The sequence below is a fragment of the Fukomys damarensis genome, unplaced genomic scaffold, assembly GCF_012274545.1.
Source record: "Fukomys damarensis isolate Sample0158 unplaced genomic scaffold, DMR_v1.0_HiC HiC_scaffold_12, whole genome shotgun sequence".
Classification (NCBI taxonomy): domain Eukaryota; kingdom Metazoa; phylum Chordata; class Mammalia; order Rodentia; family Bathyergidae; genus Fukomys; species Fukomys damarensis.
The window spans coordinates 51842199-51861066 of NW_022900924.1; the positions used below are offsets into that span (position 1 = coordinate 51842199).

Sequence of the window (18868 nt, forward strand, 5' to 3'; positions counted from 1 at the left end):
CCGACTGCGGCGGTCTCGCCTCCCGGGCTGCGCGGGGAGGGGGCTTTCCCCCAGTGCCTGGATCTGACTGTGAAGGACTATCTTTTTTAGTCCAAAAACGGACAAGATCTAGGTTTTCGCAGGGTCTTTTTAGAAAACGCGGTACCTTCTGGTTCCGTTAGTTGGAGGTGATTGCGTGCGGGCTTTGTGTTGGTCCTAAGTGGGAGGTTTTAATGTCGAAAAGGCTTTCCGGCCAGAAGTCATCGTTAGTATCAGAGTAGATCGCAAAGTTGATTGTTTTATGAAGATGGCTTTCCTTGGAGTCGTGAAGAAGAAATTGGCGCCGTTGCTTCCTTTGTTTGAAGGCCTTCTAACCCTGAGTCGCGCGTGACACTACGCCTTAAGTTTCCACGTAAAGGTGGAATCTTTGGCGTTGGTTAGGATGCAGAAGACAGTTCCTAAGCTAACAAATAGAGTAGCTAAGCTACACTTAGGAGTATTTGATACGGGTAACATTGAAGATAACAAAATACAGGGTTTGCTAAAATATTTGGAGGGCAAGGAAAACTTGTTAGAGAATAAAGGGAGTAGAAATTATTTTTAAGGCTTTCAGGAATAAGTTGGGTGAAATCTTTCGGTTGATTGGTTCAGGGGTGGGTGTTTTTAATACTTTTTTTGCCTGTCAAATTTCCCCTAGTTGTCAGGTAATTCTATTCAAAGGTCTTGCAAACTTGTAAAAAAAAAGAAAAAAAAATCTTAGTTGGTTCGGTAGAAGGGGCTTGCTTTTTTTTTTTTTAAAAAAAAAAAAAGCAAGCCCCTTCTACCGAACCAACTAAGATTTTTTTTTTTTTTTTTAAAAAAAAAAAAAGCAAGCCCCTTCTACCGAACCAACTAAGATTTTTTTTTTTTTTTTTAAAAAAAAAAAAAGCAAGCCCCTTCTACCGAACCAACTAAGATTTTTTTTTTTTTTTTTAAATAAAAGTAAGGACGATTAAGTATCCGAGGAAAGAAAAAAGTAAGATCCCATTTTGAGACAGTTGGAGAGAGATTGTCACTAAACAATTTGAAATTTTCAAAATTGGGCCTATATTCTGGGGATCGAACTCGGGACCTTTTGCTTTTGAGGCAAGTGGCGGCACCACTGAGCTCAATCCCCCGCCCTGGCCTATTTATATTATTAAAAGATAACTGTTCACGATCCTGAATGGGAATTTGCTAAATTGAAAAGGGAGAGAAAAATGTTAAAAAATAGTATTTTTTAGTATAAGTACTCGGACTTTCTGGAAGAGATTTCCAAACTTTGAAGTTAAGGATTAGACACGTTGTTGGATGGAAGTGTTTGTTTTCCAGATGTAACTTTTAAACGGTAGGAAAGAACTGAAACAGACAGTTCTTAGCAAAACCGTGAAGTTAAGTGGCGCAGTTTCAAAAAATAATACAAGATAATTTAAGCCCCAGCGCTGTACACTTAAGGCCAAAAATAGTGCTGTCCAGGCTGACTGGCTAACCTTCCCTTTTGTAAATTTTTTTAAAAGACAGTCTCATTATATAGTTCAGGTAGTCTACATCCACTTCCAGAGTGCTGGAATTACAATTGCCAACGTCCAGCTAATTCCTTTTGAAAGTGATTGTGTTCCAAGGGGACTAAAAAACATGTTAAAGATAGAGAACTTTTGGATATACTCCTATAAATAGCATCTCTGGAGCCTGGAAAAGGGATTTCATTGATCTCTAGGTTCCTAAGCATTCAAAACTGTTACTGTGAAGACAAATCTCTTCAGTCTGACTTCATTTGTCAGTCTAGTAACTCGTAAGAGTTTCCTCCCCTTTAACGTACAGTGGTTTCTTCTGAGATTGGATGTATTTATCTTCAATTTGAGTGTTGGGTAAATATATTGACACTTAGAACTATGATTCCTCATCTGTGATTGTGTTCATCTTTAGTATGTGGGATTTAGTATTTTTACTAGTGAAGTTAGTTGGCTTCCGTAATTGATCAAACCATACACAAAATAGTGTCATTTTATGTCCAAATTCTCAGTATTTTTTCCAAAAATGGTTCACATGTAAAAGGAGTTGTCTAGCACCTTTTTTTAAATTAAAGAGGTACTCTTAGCAATTAAATCATATGTCACAATTTTTAATCATAAAAATATGAGAGTTTTGTTAGTAACTTTAGAGGTGTTATATTGGGATAGTAACTCTTAAAAAACCCCAAATTAGCCGGGCATGGTGGCTCACGCCTGTAATCCCAGCACTCGGGAGACTGAGGCAGGAGGATCGCTGTGAGTTTGAGACCAGCCTGGGTTACATAGTGAGTTCCAGGGCAGTCTCAAAAAAACAATAAACAAACCCAAATTGTCACAGACATAATTATTTTGTACAAATGAACCTACCTCAAGAATCCAGAAACAAAGAAAACACTATAGTGTATGGACTAGATGTTTTAAATTTAACATAACTTCAAGATTATTACAGTAGCAGTTGGCTCTGAAAGAATATTTTTTGTATCGTTAATGTGTTTTTGCAACATAGGCCCTTTTTATTCTTTGAAAAGATAGCTTCTGGATACAATCCTAGCAAATTGCCTTTACAATTCTGCCGTTTGTCTCTCCTTATTCTTGGGCTCTGTTTCTGTAGTTAGGTGGTAACTCAACTCATGTTCAAAACTGAAGCACCTCTTTCTGAAGAATTGTAGCCATCTTACCAAATTCCTTTTTAGAAGGATTAATTAGAAGTTAGAATTAGTTTAGCTTTGTTTTGTATCACTGGCTAGGTATGAGTCTTGAAACCAGGTTGAAATACTTTTCTTTGGTTTAAGTAGCAATGCTTTAATATTGTGGATATAGTTTGGCGCTAGAAGGTGACTTTTCAAACTGAAATTACAAGGTGAGTATTGCTGACTTTGTTTGAAGAGGAATTCAGATGGCAATAGATGGGTCGAAGGATTTTACCTTGTTTATGCAGCACCCCTTAACACATAAGACCCCAATCCAGGCCCAAGAAGAATGTTACTACTGTGTGTACTTTGACAGTTAAGTTCCTGTTTTGCCCTAAACAAAGAGCAGCAGTTTTATATGTCTCTTGAGCCTTAGCATGTTTTGTTAGGTTGATCTGAGTTTATACATAAAATACTATTATCTAACAAGGTATGGTGATTGATGTTAAGAACTCTTAAAAGTCTTTTTAGGTTTTGTCATCACTTTGTATTTTAAGCTGCAAGTCAAAAATTTCTTCGCTGTAGCAAATTAGTCTTCAAATTCCCAAAATCTTTGCTTTGAATTGGGTTTTGGAGGTTGTTTTCAGGTTAGTTTTATCAATGTAGATGATGGCAACTTCAATGAGGCCCTTGTTGCTTTAAAGTTTTTTATTAGGTGAAAATACAGTCTTCAAAACATCAAAAAGCATACTTGTTTTTAATTGAACAGTATTGGGTGTTTTGTGCTTGTAAATTTAAGGATCTGCTGTTTTGCAAGAGATTTCCTAAAAACAGCTTACAAATGTTTTAGGCATGAAAGATGGATTTTTCAGAGGCTGTTTAGCCTTTTGAGGAAATTTTTTCCCCCCTCTTCTGGTAAAAGCATTGACCTTCCTATAGCAAGATTGAGTCTTTCTTTGCCCCCTCCCATTTATTAAGATATTAACAATTGTCCAAAAATTACATACATGTTTAATGTTAAATGGACTACAGTGATAGTCCCTAGAAACTAAACAAAAATCATGCTGATAATGGGATAAGATTATTTCTAAATAGGGTCTCTCTCTCTCTTTTTTTTTTTTTTTTTTTTTTAGAAATATGACATTTTAGTAGAAGAAATAAATATTCCAGTACATGGAACGTAAAAACTTGACATGGGGGGGATCACTCTGTAGTGTATATTAAAAATAAAACATAAGTGGCCACTTGAACTTTAGAAACTGAGTTGAAATAAGCCTGGTTTTGTTCTTAGAACATAACAGAAGGAAGAAGTTGGAAAGGAATAATGAAATAATAGCAGGAAAGTGTCCAGGTTGGAACAGTGATGTCAAGAATTTTGGCCTCTATTCCAGTATCTTCTGCTTCTAGGCTCTTTATTTACATAAACTTTTAGGTGGCCTAAGGAAACCTGCTTGGGCATTCTGATTCCACGATTACATTAGTGCTGCCAACAAACATTTACATTTTAGTGATGTATATTAAAACCAAACTGTGACTCCCTTAAATAAAAACCTACTTAATTTTTTCTCAGATTAAACAATAATTGACTTTACAACTAGACTAGAAATTGTTCTTGTATTTTGTTAGGCATTACAACACTTGCCAGGATAGTCATGGTTGTCGTTATGCTTAGGTATCTATAAAGACTACTTTTTTTCCCCAGGAGGAAATGATCCATGGTAAAATGAAAGATCATTTTCAAATGAGATTCAAGCAGGATAAGAGAAAAATTAGAATGTTCTACCCAGGCACTACTAGTATGTATACATCCAACAAATTAAAATTTACTGTTCTGAATTCTTTTATTAATTATGTGAGGAGGTGAGCAATAACTTTCTCCTGATATTGCCACCTTTAAAAGTATGATTTCTCTCCTTTTTTTTTTTTTTTTTTTTTTTTGGTACCAGGAATTGAACTCAGGACCTTGTGCTTGCAAGGCAGGCACAGTGCCACTGTGCTAACCCCAGTCCGATTTCTCTTTTGAATTATCCAGAAGACTGGTATATTTTGTTCATTGAGGGAGAGTCTTTACAACAAAATTATTTTGAAAATACCACTGTTGGTTGGAGTCATTTGCTCTGCTTTCCGTCACAGCTACTGCCATATAATAGTTAACTTGTTTTACTTCTAAATTTAGTAACTGGACCATTTATATTATAAATTTTCATTAGAGTAGGTTTCCTGGGGGTGGGTTGAAGTCTACAGTTCCAAATTGTTGGGTTCCCTGACATTGTCTTAACAGTGCTCTTTTAAATATACAGTATAAAAATGTGACAACATTAAATAACGTTCTGTTATCCTACTTTGCCAAGTCACAATATTGTAGACCTCTTTGACCCTGAGCCTTTGTCATCATTGTACAGATGAATTTGTCTGGGCTTTCCTTTCTTGCACTTTTGTATTAATGTGTCACTTTTTGACTAGAGATGTGCTTTTGACACTTAACATTTTCTATTGAATAAGAAGTGTGAAATGTAAATACAGTTCTTAAAATGTTAAATGAACAGTAAATGTTCAGTGGGCACTTCACTTTCAATTTAAGCATGATAAATTATTTAGAGTAGATAAATGAAATTGATTACCATATTCTTAGAACCAACAGGAAACTATGTAGTTTCGGGTTTTTTTGAGCTGCGTATTCTAGGTTTTTTTTAATCCAAAACGACAAAAGGGATTTTTTTTTTTCTAGTTTCAGCACTGGATTTTATCCTGGAGTTTTAAAATATTCTTCATCCTGTTCTTTTTCTATTAAGGTTAATGTTGAAGAAGGAAAATGCGGAAGTCGTCATATGACAAGTTTTATAAATGAGTATTTGAAGCTCAGGAATAAGTGAAGCTGAAATTTGAAAAAATAAAAGAAAGAATGCATGCTAATTTTCAGACCAGAAGTCCCACTTATAGAATATTGAGCAATTTGTGTGAAGTGGGGAAGATGAAAGAAGTCAGAATTTGAAACGGAAGAATGAAGAAAAGAAATAAAAATGAAGTTAAGATAAGAAGTAATCTGGAATCAGAAAGCACTACGCTAAGTAATTACTAGTCTGTTTATGTGTCCCTGTATATTTTGCTAAACATGCATGCATTATTTGTTTAATAGAAGAAAATATATACAGGGTAAAGAAGTGCCTTCCGAGGGAAACGTTTAAATTAGGTAATTCTAATTTTAACTGCTTAGTCCAATGATTGAAATGCAAATCTTTAAAAATAACCCTTTGTAGTCAAATAACAAGTATAGTGAACTCTCTCCACCATGGGTAATAGTTGGCCTCCTGTTGTCCCCCTAGATCTCTCATGTATCTTTGGTAATTTTGGGGCATGAGTGAGTACCTCCAAAATTGAAACTGATGGTTTGTGCCACTCCCCTTGGACTCTTAAAATGCACTGGCCATTTTTCCTTTTGTGCTGAACAATGTGTAGTTAGAATTTTTTAGAAAATTGTCACCAGAATGATTATGGACCCAAACCCCCAAAATCCAAGCAAAGCACTGAGTTAGGGTAGTTACTTTTGAAATTAAAAGCATTGGGCTTTTTTCTAGACAGTAGTAGTAGAAAGCTGTGACCATCGATGTGTAGGCCCTCTAATGTTCAGATGTCTACGTGCCAAACAATTACTGTTTAATACTTGTTCAACTGAATGGCTGTTTTTTTTTTTTTTTTGCTGAAATGTTTCCTTTAGAAGAGGGCTCATACAAGTGAACAGGATAGCTAATTCAAGGTGCAGTGGTAGTTGCTTTTATCAGTGTTTAGTAATTACAATGAAAATGAGAGATTATAAAACAGCTTTACTCTGGTTTATCAGTCCTACCGCTTGCTGAGAAAATCAGTCCCCAAAATTTGCATTTTCCTGTTTCATTTTAGCTAAATAGAATAGCTGATGGGTGTAGTATTACACACAATTAAGATGGGACACACACAACAATACCCAGTAGCAGGCACCCAAAAATTACCTTCTGCTCCAATTGAGAATGCTATGGGTATTATTACCTTACACGCTTCTTCCTAAAGTGACACCTCAATTCTTAAACCCCATGAACAAAATGACACTCACCCCTCTACCTGGAATTGAACTCAGGACATTGTGCTTGCCAGGAAGGCACAGCACCTCTGAGCTAAATCCCTAGCCCAACTTGAAGGATCCATTTTTTATATTTATGGCCTATGGTCACAGTGTGAAACTTGTGCTTTTTGGTCTTGGAAATAGAAAATTATACCTACGACAGTTTTTGCACCAATTTGTTTTGTAAATCCTTGCCACGAATAAACCAGTAATGACATGAATAATGTAAGTTTTGTATTGAGTTACCTAAAAGGCAAGCACATATCTGAGGTAAAGGTGATGTTAATAGATACACTATTTGGATTCTTGAGGTCCAAAAATATTAGTCTGATTATATGGCCCAAGCTGTAGACTTCAGCTGAAAATGTTGATTGTAGTGGGCCATTTCTTGCGTTTTTGTTTTCTTCCTTGGCCAGATCATCTTTGGGTCTTAAGAGTGCCTGGTAGGTGAGGGGATTTAATCCTGAGACCAGCAGTAGAAGGAAGACTGGATTCATTAGAAGGGCTTGGTAAAATGCTGGGGGCAGCAGAGCCGGGAAGGTGCTTTTGCCAAGGTGAAAAAAATCTGACAGTAATCACATATGACTTTTGAAATTGAGTCAGTGAGTTTTAACTAGCATCATACATGCGTACTTTGCTTTTAAAAAATGGTGAATGTCCAACTTAGGGTTACTAACAACATAGGTTCTATATTTTAAAAGGCTTGTAGAGGTTTAGTGCATACCTCTCAAAATCTAGCATACTGCTGTTCTCAATTTACTGTACTGCATCTAGTTTGTAAAATACAGGAGTTGGTGGTTATTTCTACTTTTACTCAAGTAAGTTCTGAGATTATTGGTGTTTACAAGGTTGGGAGATGCTGATTAAGATAGCTTGTTGGAAGGCTGTTTGGTTTTTTTGTTTTGTTTTTAATCCTAATGTGTTTCTCATAGATTGTATTAATGTATGCCTAAGATCCAGTCTGTAAGATTTGATTCCTTGATTATTTTTAGCTACTTTTTGGCTTTTATGTGTGCTAACTTTAAGATCATCGTGATTCCTTTCTTTTGAGGCGTTAGTGTCCAGGGATGTTCTCTTGGTAGGATTCTGTTAGCACCTAAAACTTGTTAGCCCTGAGAGTAGAATTTGAAGTACCCTTATGCGTAGACTTTTCCAACTAGTTTTTCCCCCTCCCAATTAGTTTTCTAGTTTGCCCCCATGTATTACAGTTTTTTAAAGTGTTATGCTTGGGGCCAGTGATTTAGCTCAGTGGTTCCACTGCCTGCCTTGCAAGCATAAGGATCCAAGTTCAATCCCCGGTACCAAAAAAAAAAAAAAAAGTGAAAAGTGTTATGCTTGTATTTGGCTAATCATTTTAGGTCTTGTTTACAAACTAAATTCTTGGCATATTTTCCCAACCAGCTAAGTGGCCACCATAACTGCAGCAGTATTGGGCTTCTTTAAGAAAGTCTTCCCCAAAAAAGGAATTACCCTGATAGGGATGAAGATCGGAGGTGTTTTTGGTTGTTAGCTAGGTAGCAATACAAACAGGGAAATTTTGCATTCTGGTGTTTCCCTGATTTGTGGTCTAAGAAATGATTGCTCAAAATATATCTGCATACCATGTTAGAGTTAGGGGCTAAGTGAACTTACGATTTTACAGGTATTATATTTGACCCTTGATCTGCTAGAATTTCTTGAACAAACCTCCTTATGGTTTCTTGTAGGCCAGGCATACTGTATCTTTCTCCTCTAAGACTCCTCAGACTCTTGAAACATCTCAGCTTGCAACAAGGTTTTCTGTTAAATAAAAAGTAGGGATCTTAAAAGGGGATCTTTGCACCTGCTCATCTTTTATTGTTGAATTCTGTGCTAAATTTCTGTTAACCAAATTTATTGATTTTTTTTTTTTTTCCCCCACTTCTATGAGAAACTTATTCTATTCTCTTTCTGGAGCAAATTGTTTTTCATTAAAGCTTAGAATTGTTCTGTGAAGTAAGCTTTCCAGCATTGTAATACATAAAGGTATTTAGCTGGCTTTTGAGTTCCTTGTTTCTGTCTTTCCTATATTGCTATTTTAATATATGAGGCCTTAGTTCAAGGAGAGCGATGCATTTTTGTCACTAAATGCCTTGGGCTCAAAGCACTTGAAAGAGAAATCCAGGGACTTGTTAATTGGAGCCCCCAGGAGAGTAATATGTCTTTTAACCATTTCTTGGCATTAAAGGCCTTTGAAAAGGGTATCTTTTCCGTCTCTCTTCAGTTCACTTATTGGGGAGAGAAGGTCTTTCTCTTGTCACTTCATGTGTTTTATGATTTGAAAGTATTTTGAACTTTTCTTGTCTGTGGCTTTTTTTTTTTTTTTTTCCTGTTTTAAACTTTCAAATTTCAGCACATCTCTTCTGCTTACATATAAATATTTGTTCTGAGCATCCTGTAAACAAGTATACCCTAAAATGTTTTAGGCCATAATTTAAAACAACCCTGTGCCTTTAGTCTTTTCAAGAATGGGCAGAGTATTCAGAAGAGTTAGTAGAGGAGATCTCTAATGATAACTTTGATTTGAAAATTTAAGCTTTGATTCCTCATACAGTGAACAATATGATACTGTCACCTATGTTTTAGTCTTGGTGAAAACTTCTTAGCTGTCAGATTGGAGTGAGTACTGTCCTCCATTCTTCAGTACTTTTTAAATACCCTTGCTGAGATTTTTCCGGATTCCATTACTTAACTATACCGTATTTGTGATCATTTTCTGCTAATTGACTAAACGCTTTCAACTCACTGAACTAATGACCTTATTTAGCCATTCCTTTGCTGGTGGTCTCTTTAAAGACTTTTTCTTCTTGGTGCCACTTAATGTGACTGCTAAGTGCAGTTCTCATTTGGAAAGCTGTGAGTTTACCATGTTTATCTAGTTTTCATTCTTTACCCCAGCTCCTGATTTAATCTGTCCCAGTTTTCAATATGTCATTTATGTAGCATTTCTACTTTACTTATTCTCCTTTAAAGATTGCCCTGGCTCATCTCCATGTAGCTGAGGAAGCTGCTGTGGCTCTCTGGCATTCTCAGTATTCTCTCTTTTTTTGGTACTGGGGATCAAACTCAGGACCTTGTACTTGCAAGGCAGGTAACAGAACCACTGAGCTAAAGCCCTGGCTCTATCTCTACTCTTAACCTCTACACAGTTTATTGTCTTTCTGCTTTAGCTCCATCTGATTGCTTCGAGTTTCTCAAAGCACTCTCACCATGATTAGATGGCAAGGATTTTACAGGGTAGTGTCTAGTTGGTCCTTGAATTCCATTAGGTTTTCTGCTTTTAGGACTTGAAACAGATCATTGTGCTTGAAAGTTGAGATCTTTAAAAAAAATCAAAAGCATTTTTAAAATTTTTATATATTTTGTAGGGTTTATTAATTGCAGCTTGACTGAAATAGTTATAAAGTATAGGTCTCATAGTTAATAAGATTGTTTCTCACCATTGTCTTTATGGAGTGACTGACATTCCCAAGACAGTCCTTGGACAGTTCCCTTAACCACTTGACTTGGCACCCCATTCTTAAGGGAGTGGGGTCAGCTAACTCTTATCCCTGCTCCAGAAAGGTGGAAGAAAGAACAAGCTAAGTTACTTATGTCATTTGGAGCACTGAAACTATTGCTCCAGGTATACTAATTCCTGCCCTTACCTGTATTTTCTTATCTTTGGAAGAAGATTGCTTTCCCTCACCATTTATCTCACACAACAGCCTATTTGTTTTTTAAATTGCCCAGAAAGTATACAAATTAAACTTTTAACATCTACGTGTAGGAATCCCGTTCTGCTTCCAGAAGTGGAAGTGCTCACGGATCGGGGAAATCTGCAAGGCATACCCCTGCAAGGTCTCGCTCCAAGGAAGATTCCAGGCGTTCCAGATCAAAGTCCAGGTCCAGATCTGAATCTAGGTAAGAAAGACTGCCTTGAGATTTTCTTCTGTTTTTGATAGCTCTGAAATTGGACACAAGGAAAGTAGAGAGGGTTAGACATTTGTTGGCTTATTTAATATAGTACTAGAAATGAACAAAGTTCTAGGAAAGATGATGTAAGTTATTAAGCCTCAGCTTTTGGAGTCAAGAGTTCAAATCTTATTTTTCTCTCTTGGGCACATTAGTTAAGCTTTCCAACTTTTGCTTCTTAGCTATAAAAGGAGAGTTAGTAATAGTACCATTTTTTCAAAAAATGTGAGGATTCACTGAGGATAAGTAAATTGCTTATCAGTTTGACAGATATACTATAGAACACTGACTTTCAGTAACTAATTCTTGATAAGTAGGTGTAGTCTGTTGTGTTATATACATGTGTGTATTAATATTGCAGTGTACACTTTAATAGCAAAGAAAAGGCTCTACATACTGGTTTGCGTGGGACAGTCCCCAGTTTATGCCTGTTGTCTAGCATAATTAATAGCACCTCTTTTGTTAGATGATGACCTCTTTCTATGTCACTGTTATACTCTAGAACCATGCATTGATTTTAAAAAATAAACTGGGACAGACTACTTGTGATTTAATTTTATTAAATGAATGGTGGTCATCGTGGGAGAAACAAAAACAGAGGGTGATACTCTGAAAGTGAAAAATGGATATTAGCAAAGCTAATAGCATAATTATGTCGCATGATTTGGCTTTTTAAAGATCTTCATGTTAATTTGAAGTAACATTGGAGAGATTGTGGTTTTTTAAACTGAAAATGATTATATATAGATAAAAATTAATGATCCCACTTAATTGGTAACCATGTTAACATATGCCTGGTTTTTGTCCTTTGTTTTGGAATGAAACTCTTTGAGTAGTAAGAATTGGAAATTCATATGTATTTCAGTTGGTCTTATTAGTGAAGCCTTTGTCTTACAGGTCTAGATCCAGAAGAAGCTCTCGAAGGCATTATACAAGGTCAAGATCTCGATCTCGTTCTCATAGACGTTCTCGTAGCAGGTCTTACAGTCGAGATTATCGCAGACGCCACAGCCACAGCCATTCCCCCATGTCTACTCGAAGGCGTCATGTTGGGAATCGGGTAAGATGGCGGAGGATTAATGAGTTGACCCTATATAATTTATTTAAAACCCTCTGCTCCCCTTGCTTCTGGGAATTGAACATGGGTTCATTGCACTGAGCTGTATGCCTGCCTTTTTAAAAATACTGTTTTGAGACAATCTTGTCAAATTACCTGGGCTGGGCTCAAATTTGGGCAATATTCTTGCCTGAGTCTCCCAGACCCCTGGGAATACAAGATTACAGGTATGTGGTGCTGCACCCAATTCTTTGGTGTTTTGTGGTAGTTTGTGTAAAAGTTAATTTCCCATGTAACTGTACATTTTAGGCTATCCCTTGACATATTGATAACACTGGTCAATTTGAGCCATCAAATTTTAAAACCCTATTGTGCATTGCTATTTCAATTTTAGTGCATTAGTATGTTTTATCTCTATACCTTCTGAATTTTTCATAAACATGAGATGCTCTGCTAATTTTCCCATTTAACTTTAAGATAATGTATTTCAGATATTAAGACTTATTTCATGAGAGTGCTCAACAAGATGGTGTAGTACTGTTACGTGTTTATATTGGGATTTCATTATAGATTTTATGGGGAGAATTTAAAGTATGTGCAATTTTCTCTACTAAATTAAGTGTATAACATATGGAAACTAGGTAAATTCATTATGGAAACTGGAATGCTAATGATGTGGAGTTTCAATTGCATCATTGCAAACTACTTAATACTTGTTAAAAGTCTTGGTATATACATCCTATTGGGTTATTTGTGTGCATATATGAACACTTGTTTTCTACAGTGGCCCTGTTTTAACAGTAATTTCAAACACTTGCCATTCAAAATCATTAGGTAGAAAATTCCTCAGTACAAATTATGAATCTTAGTTCCTAGTAGCATGATGAAATCATGGGCCATGCTGGGAAAGACATTAATCATCCCTTTTGATTAGCTAATCCACACCATGTTGCTACCTTTACCCTGTAGGTCACTTAGTAGCTATTGGCCACATTTGTGTAAATTCTATTGTTAATCTTACTGTGCTTAATTTGTAAATTTTTGTCATTAGTATGATTATTTAAAATAACCAATGTGATGAAAATGCTACATAAATTGTTGTGCATACTATATTGTTCAGGAAATGATGGCAGGAAGTCTCTGTTCAGTACAGATGGGATTTCTTCCTCCCAAATATTTTCCATCTGAGGTTAGTTGACTCCTTGGGTACAGAACCCAGATACAGAACTCATTTTCTTCTGTCATCCTATAATGGCATTTCTTTTCCATCCCCAGCTAACGAAATCCCATTCATCATTCAGTGTATTTTAAATACCATCTTTTTCACTATGTAGCATTACATTGAAGTAGGCATTGTAAGTAATGTAGTAATTGTTTCCTTTGACTGTTAACTTCATGGCAGTGAGAATTGAACCTTAGGGCCATGTGCATGCTACACACTGCCATTTTACCTTGCAGTAATGATGTGTACAGAAATATATATATGTTACACATAAAAGATTTAAGCAAGTTTTAGTATTTACAGGGGGTCCTAGAACCAATCTCCTATGAATACAGAGGGACTACTGTGTACAATTGTGTACTGAGCATGGTTTCTGGCATCCGCTGGCGGACTTGGAACGTTTTTCTTTAATATTAAACATTTGTTCTAGATGATGGAACAGTGCTGTTCTGATTATCATTATTCATGCTTACAGTGGATGTTAATTTTAAGATTGATTAAATGGGATGCAAAGTTTGCTTTTTCACCAATGTGAGGCTTAATTTCTCACCTTTGAATTAGTTAGTTCTAAGTTGGATTTAGTCTGTTTGTTGTCTTTTCTGCTCATTCTTAAAGTTTACAATACTCAATATGTTTTGTAATTTCTTGGTGTAATCATTAATGTATTTTTATTGTGAATGAATGTTTGAAATATTTTTCTGCTTCTAGGCAAATCCTGACCCAAACTGTTGTCTTGGAGTGTTTGGGTTGAGCTTGTACACCACAGAAAGAGATTTAAGAGAAGTATTCTCTAAATACGGCCCCATTGCTGATGTGTCTATTGTATATGACCAGCAGTCTAGGCGCTCCAGAGGATTTGCCTTTGTGTATTTTGAAAATGTGGATGATGCCAAGGAAGTAAGTAAAATTCATTTATACAGTTTTAAAGCACCAGTTTTAAGTCCAAGTACTAATGACCCAATGTTTAGATAGGACAATTTCAGTTTTTATGGTATAAATAGGATATGTAACTAGTTTGAGCTAAATTCAATACTTTGAACCTGGGTTTTTGGTTTTGAGTAGCCTCCCTGTGGTGGTGGGGGGCATCTTATTGTGGAAAAGTTTTTAATCTATGCAGAATAACAGAAAAGTATGACTTAAAGCAGTTGAGTTTTTTCACTAGCTGATAGACAAAAACCAGCTGTGCTCCATTTCATTTCTTCACCATTTTGAAATAAAATATACAGCTTTTGTTTTGGCATGAATAAAACATGAAAGTAATTTGATTTAGGATATCTAATCATTACATGAAGTTATTTTCTATAATGGAAAATAATCAAAAATGATATTACGACTCAGAAAAACTGAACTGGTTCTTGGAAAGTATACATTGGCCGATGAGTGGTTTAACTCTTGGAATTTCAGTTTGGATTTGAGGTATGAGGAGTGAAAACTTATGTGTGCCATTTAAGAAATTCAGATACACAACACAGCATTTACATTTTAGGCTTTAAATGAAAATGGTTGCTGGTGTCATCTTCAAGGGAAGTAATAAAAGGGAATAACTTGGATCTAAAGGAACAAAATGCTAGATGCAACTAATTATAATTGATGAGTTTGAATTTTGCAAGATTGGAAAAGGACTTTTCAGATATCCTTTGGGTATAATTAGGATTTGCTCAAGGTGACTGACTTCTAGAGTGCCTCATTCACGTTGCTGTAAGTCAGAGCTCTCTGAAAAAGAGCAAATTATTTGAATCTGTAGTGCCAGAAACTAAAAACACGCACTAACTAGCTTTGAGCATTTTAAAAGGTTAAAAACATTGGAATTAGAAGCGTAATTCTGTACAGTTAAAAGTATTCTTCAAAATAAATTGTAAATAAACCTCAGGCTTTGGAACGGTATATTCTTTTTTTAAATGTATGACTTTTGGGCTGGGGATTTATTTAGCTCAGTGGTTCTGCCACCTGCCTTTAAAGTGCAAGGACCTGAGTTCAATCCCTGTTACTAGGGGGGGAAAAATGTGTGTGTGATTTTTGAGTCAGTGTATATTCTAGATAAAAGCTGTGTAATTAAAGCTTCCTGATGTTTTCATCCCAGCTTTTGTTTTCCAGAGCAGGACTCAACAGACAATAGCATTGTGTTTGTTTATTTGGTTGGTACCGGGGATTGAACTCGGGTCCTTGAGCTTGCATGGCAGGCCACCAAACCACTGAGCTAAATCCCCAGCCCAACAATTTAAGGATTGAATAATAAATACATCAGGCTCTTTATTTGCCATTGTTGCCCACGTAGTAGCCATAAGGAAAGGAAGGGGGAACTGGGCTCAATCAGTATTACTTATAGAATTCTCAGTGGTGTTAGTTACTGCATTCTTAATTTATGGGTCATTCAGAAATAGTCTGATGACCAGATTTGGCTGCAGATTATAAGTTGCTATGAATTGCTTTTAACCTAGAAATACTGTCAGACTCAAGGATAAACTTAAGTTCTGTTGACAATTAAAGAAAAAGAACTGATTTGTTTATAAGTGGTAGGTAGATCTTAAAATAATATACCCAAAATGTCCAGTTGGCCAGTACACAATAATTAGTGACATAATTTCTCAAGGATGGGCTGTATGTAACGACTTACTGTGTGTCTTTTGAAGGCTAAAGAACGTGCCAATGGAATGGAACTTGATGGGCGTAGGATCAGAGTTGATTTCTCTATAACAAAAAGACCACATACCCCAACACCAGGAATTTACATGGGGAGACCTACATAGTAAGTTTATTTCCAATGTTAAAGGTACAATACCCAGTTTAGTTTGTTTGCTTTCTCTAAGAAATTGTTTTACTATTTTTTTTTCCCCTGTTGAACTGGCTAAACTTGTTCAGCAAAATATGCAATAAAAATGTTCTGTTAAAATGGTAGAAAACACATGCTTTACTGTACTGGAGTAGAAAAGAGAACTCCTTTATTATAGCTGTCACCCAAGGAACAGTTCCTTGGGTACTTCTTCCTGTTATCCAGGAAGATAGGAAATATCCTTTGAATTTTAAAAGAAAGTGATGTTATTTGTAGTGGCAGTTCACGCCGTCGGGATTACTATGACAGAGGATATGACCGTGGCTATGATGATCGGGACTACTACAGCAGATCGTACAGGTGAGTTACCACACATAGAAGGGTCACTATAATTAGCACTATATTCAAGCTTTGACCTTTAAAAAAAGCTTCTTGGGTCTATGGCACAGCAGTCTGAACGTGCTCAGTCTTGTCTGAGTTAAGATTTTTGGGCTGGGGATATAGATCAGCAAGTAGCACAGTGCCTGCCTGGTATTTGTGATATCCTGAGTTTGATCCTTTGTACCAAAAGTAAAATAAACTTGTTCTGTGAGGGATATATCATATCATGGTAGAGTACCTGCTTAATGTGCCTAAGGAACCCCTTAAAAATAAAATTATAGTGTGTACTTGTACACATGGACATGGCTGGTTCTGGGGATTGAACTTTAGGCCCTTGCAAGTACTGTTGAGCTACATTCCCAGTTTTCATAATAGGAATTAGCTGAGGTTGAAACCAAATTTTAGGGTTATATCTTTTAACTTGTTACAGCTTTTGGTGAGGTGTTGCTTTGCATTGGGTTTGTTTGTTTGAGACAAGGTCTCTCACTATGTAGTTCAGTTAGCCTTGAACTCAAGGCAGTCCTGCCTCAGCCTCCCTAGTGCTGGAATTACAGGCATGTACCACCATGCTCAGCTAACTTGGAATAGATTCCTGGTAGCAGTTATTCTGAAATATAAATAGGAATATTTAGTAACCTAATACATTGACACGGAGGTAGTTTCAACACTGAGCTGAATTTCTCAAAAGACACGTACTATAAAGGTGGTAAGAGGTTTTTTAAAAATCTATAACTTAGAACATTTAGTGGGGTGTGCTAGGGAAATTAAAAGTTTTTTTAAATGGATGATTTGTGTCACTTATCTTTGAATTATTGTATAAAACACCACTGATAATGAAGGCCAACAGAGTTAAGGTCTTTATTCTTAATCCATGTACGCATTTATTTGGAAATGTTTTGTGTTCTGGTGCTGCTTCATTTAGCCACCAGGGAGAGCTCTATGCCTTTTTTTTTGGTTTTTGAGACGGTCTCACTATGTAGTTGAGGCTGATCTTGAACTCGGCAATCCTCCTGCCTCAGCCTCCCGAGTGCTGGGATTATAGGCATACGCTACCACGCCTGGCTTTTTTTTTTTTTTTTTTCTTTTCTTTTTTTAACCATGGGGATCTAACTCGGGACTTTTATATTTGTGAGACAGGCAGCAGTATCACTGAGCTAAATTCCCAACCTTCTTTGCCATTTCCTAATGGGCTATAGAAATGGCTTTTATCAATTTACCTGAAAGAAATAGGGTCTTTCCTGTATTTTGTGGGAGATTAAACAAAACTAAATTTTGCTTTTCTGTTTTTTGTAGAGGAGGTGGTGGTGGAGGAGGTGGATGGAGAGCTGCTCAAGACAGGGATCAAATTTACAGGTATGATGGGAGAAGATTTAAAATCTGGAATAAATGGGTAGAGAGTTGACAAAGATGTTGCCTAGTAATATTTTGGTAATTGAAAGTTGTTTCACACAAAATTGCATTTCTTGAAACTCGAACATACTCTCAGCTGACACTATGACACTGAAGGGATTTGCAGTGTTTATGGAAATTAATGTGGCTATCCTTTTATAAATTTAAGATAGGTGAGAGAACACTTAAATTCACTGATAATGGGTACTTTGGCTTAATAATGTGCTTTGTTCTCAACACTTCCCAATTCCCCCATGCCTACTGCAAAACTTTAAAATGTTTATTGGGGCCTTCTGTTCTGGGAACTGATAAAAGGGTTGGTTGATAGTCTTTATGTCATTTAGCACAGAGTTATCATCTTGACTGCTTTCTTTATTTTTCCTTTTTTCCCTTTTTTTGTGTTTGTTTTTGTTTTAAACAGAAGGAGGTCACCTTCTCCTTACTATAGTCGTGGAGGATACAGATCACGCTCCAGATCTCGATCCTACTCACCTCGTAAGTTTTTAATCTTGATATGATTTTGAGTATATATTGTAATATTAAGACTTCTATCATCACTATTACAGCTTTTTTAGGTGGCTTGCAAATTTTGAACAATTTTTTAAATATGCAGGTGATTTAAAACGTTACTCAGAGCCAGTTATTTAGCACAGTGGCACCGCACTTGCCTCGCAGGCTCAAGGTTTTGAGTTCAATCCCCTGTACTAAAAAAAAACCAAAAACCTCAGATTGAGTTAAAATCTTTAGCTATCTCTATTATTTAAGATTATTATGTCATTCCTGGTGTTAATATTTGTGTGAAAGTCTTATTGAAGAACTTCAGCTCATTGTAGCTTCCTAATGGTAGAATAGCACGTACTTGATAATCATTTATTTTTTAGCATTGACATACGCTTTTTCTCTTCACAGGTCGCTACTAAAGCATGAAGATGAAGACTTTCTGAAACCTGCCATAGAGCTGGCTGGGATATTGTTTGTGGACAATATTTTTATTGTCTGTTTAAAAAGTGAACAGTGCCTAGTGAAGTTAGGTGACTTTTACACCTTTTATGATGACTACTTTTGGTGGAGTTGAAAGTTGAAATGCTTTTCATTCTGCATTTGTGTAGTTTGGTGCTTTGTTCAAAGTTAAGTGTTTTCAGAAAAGTATGTTTTGCATGTATTTTTTTACAGTCTAAATTTTGACTGCTGAGAAGTTTCTATTGTACAAAAACTTCATTTAAAAGGTTTTTCTACTGAATCCAGGGTAATCTGAAGATCAAAGCCTGTGTGTAAAATGCTACCAAATGGCAAAAAGCAACAATAAACACCGTTTTAGTTATTTTCCATTCGAACATTGATGC

At 36.1% G+C, this 18868-nt stretch overlaps 1 protein-coding gene across 1 annotated transcript in view; it reads left to right on the forward strand.

Moving 5' to 3' along the window:
• The window catches only part of Tra2b (transformer 2 beta homolog), a 19176-nt gene extending 585 nt beyond the window's left edge, over positions 1-18591 (forward strand). The window contains exons 2-9 of the mRNA XM_010624209.3: positions 10522-10655; positions 11604-11766; positions 13694-13882; positions 15616-15731; positions 16032-16115; positions 17430-17489; positions 17947-18020; positions 18435-18591. Coding sequence (XP_010622511.1) covers positions 10522-10655; positions 11604-11766; positions 13694-13882; positions 15616-15731; positions 16032-16115; positions 17430-17489; positions 17947-18020; positions 18435-18445 — 831 coding nt within the window. The 3' untranslated portion in view covers positions 18446-18591. The remainder of the gene's footprint in view (positions 1-10521; positions 10656-11603; positions 11767-13693; positions 13883-15615; positions 15732-16031; positions 16116-17429; positions 17490-17946; positions 18021-18434) is intronic.
• The last annotated feature ends 277 nt before the right edge of the window (positions 18592-18868 follow it).